This window comes from Rana temporaria, chromosome 7 (genome assembly GCF_905171775.1).
Source record: "Rana temporaria chromosome 7, aRanTem1.1, whole genome shotgun sequence".
Taxonomy (NCBI): Eukaryota; Metazoa; Chordata; class Amphibia; order Anura; family Ranidae; genus Rana; species Rana temporaria.
In genome coordinates, this window is record NC_053495.1 from 165,874,302 (window position 1) to 165,886,934 (window position 12,633).

General features: G+C 41.7%; 1 protein-coding gene across 2 annotated transcripts in view; it reads right to left on the bottom strand.

Moving 5' to 3' along the window:
• PAPPA2 (pappalysin 2) overlaps positions 1-12,633 on the bottom strand; it is a 364,705-nt gene that overhangs the window by 24,647 nt on the left and 327,425 nt on the right. For both annotated transcript variants that reach the window (XM_040360367.1, XM_040360366.1), the window contains exons 19-21: positions 12,084-12,216; positions 11,684-11,793; positions 2,944-3,015 (exon numbers count right to left, since the gene is read on the bottom strand). In XM_040360367.1, coding sequence (XP_040216301.1) covers positions 2,944-3,015; positions 11,684-11,793; positions 12,084-12,216 — 315 coding nt within the window. The remainder of the gene's footprint in view (positions 1-2,943; positions 3,016-11,683; positions 11,794-12,083; positions 12,217-12,633) is intronic.

Sequence of the window (12,633 nt, forward strand, 5' to 3'; positions counted from 1 at the left end):
AGCTTTTATTTTTTCGCATTGATATTGGGGGGTCTTCCCATGGATGCACCTATGCGTCAGACAGAGTGCTTTAAAAACAATTCTGTCTTTTACTGGCAACCAATGAAGGGTTCTCAGCAAAGGTGAGATTGATTCCCAGGGTTTTTTCCCAGTCACAAGTCTGGCGGCCGTATTTTGAACGACTTGCAGACGGGCGATTTGATACTTTGGGAGTCCGAGATAGAGGGCATTGGCATAGTCAAGTCTGGAGTTCACAATTGTTCCCACCACGACTGCTATGTCTTCTTTAGGAATAAATGGAATAAGTCTACGTAGTAGGCGCAGTAGATGGTGAGATCCGCTGACTACTGACCCTATTTGTGCATCCATTGTCATGAAGGAGTCGAAGATGACCCCAAGACTTTTGACTTTGGTGCTGGGGGTGATGATTTGGCCGAGAATGAGCGGGGGTGTCCAAGTTGTTGCCAGTTGATTCTTTCGACTGGCATGAAACAGGAGAAGTTCTGTTTTGGAGCTGTTGAGTTTAAGATAACTCTTTGTCATCCAGTTTTCTATCAAAGAGAGGCATGTCTCTAGACTGAGATGATGATCCTTTTTGTTGCAGATGCGAAAATAGAGTTGTGTATCATCTGCATAAGAGTGGTAGAGTAGTTTTTGGCTGCTGATGATTTCAAAGAGAGGGCGAAGATAGATGTTGAAAAGCACCGGCGACAGAGGGGATCCTTGAGGGACTCCGCATGAGACCATGCGTTTTTCAGAAGTGAAAGGTCCTAATTTCACTATTTGTGATCGGTTTTCCAAAAAGGAGGAGAACCAAGATAGATCACCTTCTGTGACTCTGGCTACTTCAGCTAGCCGAGTCAGTAATAGTTTGTGATCCACCGTGTCGAAAGCTGCGCTTAGGTCCAACAGAACTAGAAGACAAGATTCTCCTTCGTCTGCGGCCTCGAGAGCATCATCCCATATTTTGAGTAATGCTGTTTCTGTCCCGTGTCCTGGACGGAAACCTGATTGCAAAGGATCCAGCAGATTATGGGTGTCTAAGTGATGTTGTAGCTGTTGTACCACTGCTTTCTCCATCACTTTCGAGAGAACATTTAGGCCTGTTATAGGCCGGCGGTGTTTTGGGTCATTGGGGTCGAGGGTGGGTTTCTTTAAAATTGGTTTAATTATACCTTGTTTTAAGTGGATGGGCACTATACCTTCATTGAAGGACTGGTTTATAAGCTGCGTGATGGGCGGTGCCAGGATATCGGCACATTCCTTCAGCAGTTTGGTGAGGATTATGTCATTCAGTGCTGTGCTATTTCGCAAGGCACCAATGATATTTTTTGTGGTCTCGATTACAATGGGTTTTAAAGTGAACTTTGTTGCTTGAGGGAAATTTGTGTGGGTATTAGGCATATGGTTGCAGGGGAGGTTGATGGGCGTTCTATTTTGCTGAATGCTTTCACGGATTCCCTCAATTTTGTTGATGAAATAATCCGATAATTCATTGCAAAATTCTTGGGTATCAGAATTGGGGGCTTCAAGACAGACGGGATTCATGGTGCATGAGATATGTAAATAAAATGTAAAAGTTTTCTCCTGTTTGTCTGTTTATCACTGAAAATAGAAAAGAGGATTGCTCAGAGCTGGATTAACTCTTTGTGGCAAGACTGGGCACAGATGATAGGAAATCTTATATGCTACATTGTGACAGCAAAAAAAAAAAAAAATCCAGGTTTACATCCACTTTAACATCTATCAAGTTTATATTTGCAAAACGTATTTTCGATATATATACGTATAGACAATATGAGGGTTATAATTTCCTCCTATATATAATGGCATTGATCTCATCCTATGGGTATACCTGATCTAGTCATTTACATACTTTTATGATTTACAATAAAGGTTACGTTTTAGTTATGTGGCCTTTTGGTGCATAGGGAAGCGCACCCTCGTCTAGTTCTAGTATAATTTTGCCACAGTTAAGTGTTATCAATATCACAGGATTTTGTATATATGTCATTTGAATGGTACTTAAAATAGCATAAGAGTATAAGGTGAAGAGCTGGGAACTCTTCCTCTCAATAAAACTACTTTATTGATAAAGTGTACAATGTGCAAATTACAGCAGGTTATGTGTTTTGGTAAAAAACATAACGTATTCATAGCCAATGGAAAAAGGTGGCCTGGTCTGATGAATCACGTTTTCATTTACATCATGTAGATGGCCAGGTGCATGTGCATCCCTTACGGGGAAGAGATGGCACCAGTATGCTGTATGGAAAAAAGACAAGCTGGTAGAGACAGTGTGATGCTTTGGACAATGTTGTGCAAGGGAATCTTAGATCCTGGGATTCATGTGGATGTTAATTTCACACTTACCACCACCTACCACCTGATTAAGTACAACACTTCATGGAAATAATATTGCCTGATACCAGTGGCCTCATTTAGCAGGATAATGTGCCCTGCCACACTGCAAAAATGGTTGAAGAAGGGTTTGATGAACATAACTATGAGTTGGAGATGTTGACTTGGCTTCCAAATTCGTCAATCCGCTTTTGCATCTGTCAGATGTGCTGAAAAAACAAGTCCAATTTATGGAAGCTTCACCTCACCGCTTACAGAACTTAAAGGATCTGCTACTTACTGCTTGCCCCCAGATAACACAGCATACATTCAGAGCTCAAGTGACATCCATGCCTTGATGGGTCAGAGCTGTTTTGGTGGCAAAAGGGGGACCTACTTAATATTAGGTGGGTTGTCATACATTTATGACTGATCGGTGTATATGAATTGGCTTATCTGCCAAAGAATTTCATATTCTGTTTTGCCAATCTTGTCATTTATAGATGCCAGTACCATTGCATAGCCAAATATGTAAAACTAGCATGTATGTACTTGCAAAACTAAAGTTACAACATTGTTAATCAGTAGCTATGGTGGTCTTACCTCACAAGACGGGATGCAGTGCAATATGGCAGGATCTGGGTACCATTTCAGTGTTCCTGTACACATAATACTCTGTTGACAGAATTAAAAAAATACATTTATCAATGAGCACATAAGCACAGATGATCAGCATTTAAACAGGATTATTATTTTTCTGAAAAAATTGTGAATCTTAGGACATCACATGTGTTGCAGCCAAAATTGGTATTAACATAAGGTGCAAGTAGCCGGTGATAAGACGAGGCAGTAGGAATTTCAGTGAACGGAGCAGACAAGACAGATGAAGAGATTAAGTTCAGTGCAGCTATATTCTCATCTAGGATAACTGTAGCAAAATGATGCTAGGAATGCAAGGAGTGATCTTTGAGCTAGTACAACAAAATATACAAAAATTGGCTATTTTCCAAACAGTTGCAGAAACCCATATACAAAATTCTATTACATTCCACTGTTCTATAACAGATTGCTTGTTTTTTTTTTGGTTTTGTTTTTTGTCGTGGTTTTGAGGCAGAAGTATTTTAGTCTCTATCTATAATTTCAGTGTTAAATGTCAGCACAACGGAAGAGTAATTTCAACAACTAAGCTGTTTGTCAGTATGAGAGGGATTTCAAGCTCTATTCACAAAAGGCAGGCATTTTTAAATCTAGTTGAGTAACCCGGGCTTAGAGATGCAGCTCACTGGCTTGTATGAACAGAGACGAAAGGGCAAGCGCACATGGACATTAAAGAGTGGTATCCAGCATTTGGTTCTCATGCATGCCTAGTCTCTCCTAGAATTCAGGGACAAAAAGACATATTCAGTCAACTACTGCTTGCCCCAAATTCCATCTTGACAAAATACAATAAATTCTTCTTACAAAAGTCTTCTGGCTACATTGCTGTGCCACTGATGTATACCTGCTCATCCCAGTGTTCCTCACCACTAGGACTGCCAACCAATCATGGCCTAAAAACCACAAGTGTTGGATGTGAGAAAAAAAAACGTAATAATAATAATAAATAAAGCAGAGCACGCCTATCAGCCATAACTTTTTGAGCACCCTCTTAATACTGAGTAGGTCCCCTTTTTGCTGCCAAAACAGCCCCTTTTGCCACCAAAATAGCCCTGACCCATAGAGGCATGTATGCCACTTGACCATTGAAGGTATGCTGTGGTATCTGGCACCAAGCCATCAGTAGAGGATCCTGTAAGTCATGCAAGTTGCTTTGGCTGTCAGTCACTGGCTCTCTGCTCTGCCCTGCCACACTTACTGCAGCACTGGGCTGTGGAAAGGGTGGAAGTGGCTAGCTCAGGCTCTCATCGGCTCACTGGGGAGGCTTAGCTGGGTCCTGATCCAGGCATGTGGGTGGATCCCGACATTATAGTAGCAATCTTTTCTGAGCCTGGACCAGCTCGGTGACGTCAGTAGACAGTGGGCTTCAGCTAAAAACAGGTCACATGAGTCCAAAACAATCTGCACTCATGTGATCCACAGGAGAAGTACAGCCTAATGAGCATTGGCTGTACTTCTCCTTTAAAGAAGGATTTGTTTCGCTCACCAACAGAAATGATCTTGCTCCTTTTTTCTTGGGTGTTTCCTAAAACTGTTTTCCTACATAAATCATCTGCACATAAGATGCCTGCAGCTAGAAATCGTAGGGGTGTTTTTCAATGCGATTTCTCATCAAAAAAAAGCATGAGGATATTGATGGAGGAGTTGCATTTTCTTTAATTATTAAAAATGAATTAAAGCGGGAGTTCACCCCCAAATCAACTTTCTGACATTATTTTCAGCATACTGCCAATATCTGCAGAATGCTGTTTTTTTTTTTTCCGGTACTTATCGTTTTATGAGCCCTTGTTATCCGGCTCCGAGCGGGGATCGCTTCCGGGTATAGGCGTTCCTAAGCGAAGAGGAGTTGATTGACGGGATGCTAAAGTGCGTCACGGCTTCCAAAAATACCCGAGAGTGACACTCGGGTATTTACTGCGCCTGCACAGTCAGCTCTACAGGGCAGGCGCAGGCGCTGTTTAGCGCCGTAAACACCCGAGTGTCATTTCGGGTATTTTCGGAAGCCGTGACGCGCTTTAGCATCCCGTCAATCAACTCCTCTTCGCTTAGGAACGCCTACTCCCCGCAGGATTCCCCCGCTCGGAGCTGGATAACAAGGACTCATAAAACGATAAGTAGCGGGGAAAAAAAAAAAACAGTATACTGCAGATGTTAGCAGTATGCTGGAACTAATGTCAGAAAGTTGATTTGGGGGTGAACTCCCGCTTTAAATAGCTTTTTCAGTTTGTGGTGCTCAGATGCAGTTGACTCCCGCATTAAGTCTTATTTTGCGGTGCTTCTGACTCCCATCTTGCCTGGCTTTAACTAGTCCAAGAAAAGCCAGCATAGAAGCAAATATTATGAGGCACTCTGATATTTCACTCCATTTCAGCCAGGGACAATGGACACAGCAGATCCATTATTTCATTAAGAGCTATTGTTATCTGGCAGGTCTTACTGGGCTTTGTCTTTCACGTGATTGTAAATAAGATCTGACAAGGAGAAGTGGGTGAGAAGATGCTTCTGTACATATAATATGACCATGTTCTTTTATTATTAAACATGACTGCAGAGAGAAAAGTAGATTGCAAATGGGATTGCCAGAAGCCATATCCTGTAGGTATTAGCAATTAAAACAATACAATACAATTATTTAAATTAATATAGGAAAAAAGATTTGTTGGTGGAAGACAGCCAAATCCGTGTTTAAAACTGCTTCCTACAGCCCTAACTACACGTGTAATTATGTCAGAACTAACATTCATCAGAAACAGGAGCGTTACTAAACATTTTTATATCTAGATTATTCAATTTCTGACATACTATATAAAGCATGGGAGATAGGAAGAGAGAATTTTTAAAGCATCCTATAAAAGGTAAGTAACCACCTCTCTTCTCTCTTTCTGGATCTATAGTCCTTGAAGAGCCCTGGTCTCTTGCCTAATGTTAGTCTATTTTGCTGTATTTGTTGATTCAAGCACAATCATCAATATTCTGACTACTAGATTTTTTATGTCTTCTTCCACACCACTAATACATCTCTGGTCTTCCCATGATGTTTCTTCTTCTTGGTTTTCCTTATAAATCCTCATGATGATTTTTTGCCTGTCCTTATAACAGTCAAGTAGGGATGAGCTTCGTATTCGAGTCAAACTCATGTTCGACTCGAACATCGTATGTTCGATCGTTCGTCGAAATACAAACAAAACGGGTCGTTCGCGTTTCACAGACCATAATTCACTGCGGCATCGCTGGCTGATGATTGGCCAAGCATGCACTATGCCCAGCATGCTTGGCCAATCACAGCGCGCAAAAAACGGAGAGCCATAATTTGCCAAAGCCAGGGTGGCTTTGGCCAATTATGGCTCAGGGGGTTTAGTACACGCCCCACACTATAAAAGGCCGCCTGCAGGGTGTAGTGTGTTGCGGCAGTTAACAGAGAACAGAGAGAGCCAGAGTGTCATTTTTTGCAGGTAGATAGAGAAGGCAGGCAGGTAGGCTAGTCAGTTAATGTTACAGTGTGTAGAGGATATATATATATCCCAGGTGTTGTACATATATTTATACACTGTATAGTTTAAGAGATCGGTTCTTCCTAATTTACTGGCAGGCAGGTGATTGTGCTATTTAAAGACGTTTTCCCAGGCATACTATAGACACCCAGCAGGTACAATATTTAAAGGAACTGATGCAGGAGCAGTGATTTTAATAATGCTTAAAAAAAAAAAATTCCTTTAAATATTGTACCTGCTGGGTGTCTATAATATGCCTGGGAAAACGTCTTTGAGAACCAGGGTCTTGCCCAAGGGAACATATATCAATGGAAAAAAAGTTTTAAAAACGGTTGTTTTTTCAGGAGTCCTGAAAAAAAAAACTGTTTTTAAAACTTTTTTTCCATTGATACATGTTCCCTGGGGCAAGACCCGGGTTCTCAAAGACGTTTTCACAGGCATACTATAGACACCCAGCAGGTACAATATTAAAAGGAATTTTTCATTTTTTTTTCTTTAATTTAAGCATCATTAAAATCACTGCTCCTAAAAAAACTACTGTTTTTAAAACTTTTTTCCATTGATACATGTTCCCTGGGGCAAGACCTGGGTTCTCAAAGATGTTTTACGACAATAACTTGCATATTAGGCTTTAAAATTAGAACTTTTGAATTTGAACGTTCGAGTCCCATAGACGTCAATGGGGTTCTAAATGTTTGCGCGAACGTTCGGTCTGTTCAAAGGTTCTGGTGCGAACCGAACGGGGGGTGTTCGGCTCATCCCTACAGTCAGGAAATCCCAGATCCTGGCTTTTAATATCCACTGCTATAGTTAGATGTTCAAAGATGTTATGTAATTCTTTTTTTCCTCTGATTCCCCCATTTCTGACCTGTTTAGTCTGTCTGTCTCTTTTTTCTGTTATTACCCATGTATTTGCAACAGGGTTGAGAAGCCCAAATTAACATTCCCCATAAAATGGATTAGCCCTGCTAGTGCCCAAACATTCTCTATTCAAATGCTGCAGTCAGAGGCATATCCTTCAACTAGTTCTCTGTTTTAAAGAGAACCAGTCACCGCTGACATCTGTAATGATTTTTATATTTTTTCTACTTGTCAGAAAGGACATGTTGCGTTCAGGGTCATGCTGCAAGACCATTCTATCTTTTTGAGCTTAGTAAGAATCCCAGACTCAAACACAGATATATAACAAAGGTGCTGTCAAGATCACATAAAGGAAAAATATTGGCTTTGTTAGTTAATAGTTCTCCTCAAGCAGCCCAGACAAACGTGTCACCAATCAACCATAAAGGGGTTGTAAAGGTTCATTTTTTATTTTCTAAATAGGTTCCTTTAAGCTAGTGCATTGTTGCTTCACTTACTTTTTCCTTAGATTTCCCTTCTAAATGTTTTTTTTCTTTGTCTGAATTTCTCACTTCCTGTTTCTCCTCAATAAGCTTGCCACCAGCATCCGAGCAGTGGTTAGTCAGCCAGAACAGCTTATTGAACAGCTTTCTTATTTAGAAACTTTCCCCTTTAAGCTGCAACAGGCAGTGTTTTGGGGTGCTTACATGCCACAGCCGTGAAGCTTCGCACCCGTGGCAAAGTTCACCCAACTTGTAGCGAATGGCAGGCAGCAAGCAAATAAAGTACAACAAACAATAGTCACTGCCCCTACCTATGAATGGTATTATGAATTATTATACCATTCATAGGTAGGGGCAGTGACTATTGTTTGTTGAATTTTTGTCATTGTGGTCAGGCAACGCACTAGCACCTTTGCTTCCATGTGCTTAGTGTGCAGTGTGTTCCTGCCCCTTTATTGAGGGCTGGGCTCCTCCAGTCACCTGCCCCTTATCTATCCATCAGCAGTCATGTGCTCCCACTGAGGAGACATAAAATGCAATGTTGCAGTTAGGACTGCAGTTTACACAGAGCGCCTTGACGGGGCCTGCAGCTTACACATGCATTTGCAGATGTGTGCAACTAAGCCTCTGTTTTTAACGCACCAGTTAGACAGGGGAATTTGGTTGGTTGCTGATTGGTCGGTAAGTTTGAGCCTGGATATTCTATGTTTAAGCAAATAAAGTAAATGGAGAAGCAACGCAAGTGCTCCGAAAACGCGCTTGTGGTGTATTTGTCAGCAAAAATGGGATTAAAACAGGCAGTGAGGAGGCATCCCATTGCTTCCTCACCACCTGTCAGTAGACTCTGGAGTGCAGTCTGAATGTGGATCAGGTTTCTGAGGCAAGGGAGATTTAGGTGCATGTCAAAAATTACTCTAAGGCCCCATACACACGAGAGGATTTGCGCGGATTTCCATCCGATGGAGTGTACTCACCATCGAATCGAAATCCGCGCCGAAATCCTCTGGCGATGATGTGTCGCGCCGTCGCCACGATGATGACGCGGCGACGCGCGCGACGCAGTCATATAAGGAATTCCACGCATGCGTCGAATCATTACGACGCATGCGGGGGATCCCCTCGGACGGATCGATCCGGTGAGTCTGTACAGACCAGCGGATCGATCCGTGGGATCCGATTCCAGCGGATAGATTTGTTGGCATGTCAACAAATTTTTATCTGCTGGAATTCGGAAATATCCGCGGATAAAGATCCGCTGGAGCATACACACCAGGGGATCCATCCGCTGAAAACGATCCGCTGAGATTTTTCAGCGGATGGATCCTCTCGTGTGTATGGGGCCTAAGAGAATTTAAGTGCATAACGGCACACTACCACTCTTAAGAGGTAAGCCTGCATTGGTATAACAACTTAATAGTAGAGATTCAGATTATTGCAAATACCCATTCCTTTATTTTAAATATACAGTTAGGTAGATTCAGTAAGAGTTAGGCCGGCTTATCAGTAGATAAGCCGACCTAACTCAGAATCTAAGCCGACCTATGTTTAAGCGTATGCTCAAACAGAGATACGCTAAAACATATCTAAGATATGACGGCTTGCGCCGTCCTATCTTAGATTGCAATATTTTGGATGGCCGCTAGGTGGCGCTTCCATTGCGGTCGGCATAGAATATGTAAATGAGGGTATACGCCGATTCACGAACGTACGCCAGGCCGACGCAGTACTTTTACACCGTTTACGTAAGAGATAGGCCACGTAAAGTTAGAGCTAGGCCCTAGTGGAATAGTAATGTCAAGTATGGCCGCTGTTCCCACCGCGAAATTCGAAATTTTTACGTTGTTTGCGTAAGTCGTCCGCGAATCAGGATTTACGTCGTTTACGTCCATGTCGAAAACAATAGGCCCGTTCGGCGTACTTAGCCGCAATGCACACTGGGAAATGTAGGCGCCTGGCGCATGCGTAGTAGCCAAAAAACTTCAAAGTTGTGAGGTCAAGCCTCATTACCATTAAACACGCCCCCCTCCAACCCATTTGAATTAGGCGCCCTTACGCCCGCTGCGTTTACACTACGCCGCCCTAAGTAAGGAGGTAAGTGCTTTGAGAATCATGTACTTGCCTCTCTTACTTAAGGCGGCGTAGTGTAAACACGCTAGGCTACGCCGCCGCAAATTAGCGCGCCCCTACCTGAATCTACCTAAGTATGTTTATTGGGTTTTATAGACAAAACAAAAGGAAGGCAAATCACAATTAAACACTATTAATAACAATAATCTCTTATTGTCATACACATTATACCAATATCAATACAGTGAGGGCTACGCAGAAGGCTCTTTAGATAGCATGTGACATCACAAGATGGAAGTCATGTAAAAACATTAAGATCCATCAATTCTACACTTTCTCAAAGGCCTGTGGTTTTTTCCTGAGTTCAAAAATGTGTTTATATTTTAGAAGGCTAGCATTAACCAACCCATTTCAAGTATCTATAATAAGGGGGAATTTCCCTTTCCACATGTCAGCAAAAGGATGCGTTGTAAATGATGATCAAATTAGGAGTTAGGTTAATCTCCAAAGACCTCAGACAGTTTTTTAGGGTGTAATATATTGGGCAGACATAGGCAGAGGAGATAACAATTTTAACCTTAGACCAGAAAGCAGAGCCTCGGGGGCTAATCCATTTGATCCAAATCAAATGTAGGAAATCTGCATTAGTCCCACAGCCCTGGAAGCAGTCTGAAGTGGGGTGTAGATCCAGTCTATGCAATCTGACCAGGGTGAAGTAACAATGATAAAATAACTTTAAGTGAATAATCCTATTTCTGAAGGAAATAACTGACTTTTTATTGGTGGCTTGAAACTCCGACTATTCTTGTTGAATGAGCTGGAGTTCTGGAGCGGACCTGGATATCTAGGTCTTGACACAGGTTGTGGAATAGTAGTCGGAGATCTGTTTAGTGGGACCAGATGTTTGTAAAAGCCTTCCCAAGGGATCGTCTAGCATGACGCAGACGGTAGTAATAGAAGAGGTAGCTGGCAGGTGAAATTTCTCACTAAGGTGTGGGAACAATTTTAATTCCTGAGCATGGTATAAATGGTGTAAACACTTTGTCCCCATAATGGACCATCTTTGTATATCATGGATAGTAAGAAGCTCTGGCAAGGGGTTAAATCAGAGGGGGTTATTCAGTGTATTCTGCCATAGTTCCTCCTGAATGCATTTTAATGAGAGATAAGTGCGTATTATGGTGTCACCCTGACCAAGTGGAACCCGCCTCCTATATACAGGCCTGGCAACTTACTGACTGTCATTATGCTCTGCATTCCCTATTCCACATCCCCTCATTCTGTACACTGCTCTGTACATTCCATTCTGCACCAGCTCATTCTGTATGCTGTAGTTACCCCACTCTTTAAGCCACACCTAATATTCAGTGCAATGAAAACCACTATCATTTTTTGCCATGGTGTGCTATGCCACATTTTTTTCTCTGCCCAACTTATGATCTTTCACACAGGCCCACTGATTTGAGAAAAACTACCCTGCCATGATTCAGTGTGGTTTTGTGATTAACTAATGAACAGGGTGTGTTGATTAAACTCAAGGTTCACATGTACTTTAATAAAGTGCTCTGGCGACAGCTTTTCATCCTAGCACATTTGTTCAACGTCTATGCTCTATAGGCAGCTTTAGGTCTAATTCACTCAGGCAACCCATGCTGCCTTTCTACAAAACCTTTTTTTATGGCAAAAAGGCACTCATTTGCTTCCAAGTGGTTTTACCAGCATCATAAAACCTCAACACAGGCAATTTATACAAGCATTGTCCTAGTATATCAACTGCAGCCATACCTGCACCTTAGTAGGGTTCATCCAGTGCTCTACAGAATCAGCTGTCATGTTGCCTGGCAGGATCACCGGGTCATTGGATGGATAGACACAAGAAGCTTTGCAGTTATCTCCTATGAGCAGAGAACACCCAGAAACAGTTGTCATGTGTTTAAGAAAGCAAAGATAAAAATAAAATGACAGACACACATCCATGATTCATATTTGCAAAGGCGTGCTATTCCCTTGTGTAAGCTCTGGCAACAACAACTCATTTGCCACCCATTTACTAAGCTATTAAAATGATCTAGGCACACATTGCTAACCGTGAGTCAGTTCGTAAAAATCATCTTAAAATGATAATAATTATCAGAAAGGATCTAAAAAAGTTTATAAATGTATCCCCCTTCTGAATTTTTCTCACCAATCATGGTTCCGTTCTCACATGTGTAGTGGATGTCATTGATTTCTGGTGGTGGAGGGCACGTCCCCGTAAGTCCCTTACAAAGGCTCAGTTTTTCTGTCCAGGTCCCATCTTTACTACACACAGTAGTCACCTAAGAATAGACACCCATGTTAATATCAAACAGTATGCTATGTCAGGAAAATTGCAAAAACTGAAGTCCAGCAAACACAATCACTGCATTTTTAAGAACAAAACAGGCTGAAAATAACATAGGAAGAAGGATACATATATTTAAAATAGTGTTTACAATGATATACAAATAAGGTTAAAAAAAGCGTTCAACCTGTGCACTCTTGAGCAACCAAAAAATATGTGTAATATTTAAACAAAGAGCAGCCCATAGTGAGACTCAGGTGGCCTAAATTGTAAAAAGAAAACAATTTTCATACAGCGCTCCCAAATACAAACATCTATTAAAAAAACATATATAGTACAACACAGGATATGTGGTGATTAAACTTAATACATTTTAGTAATGTCCATACACCACCACCAGATGTCTCCAATC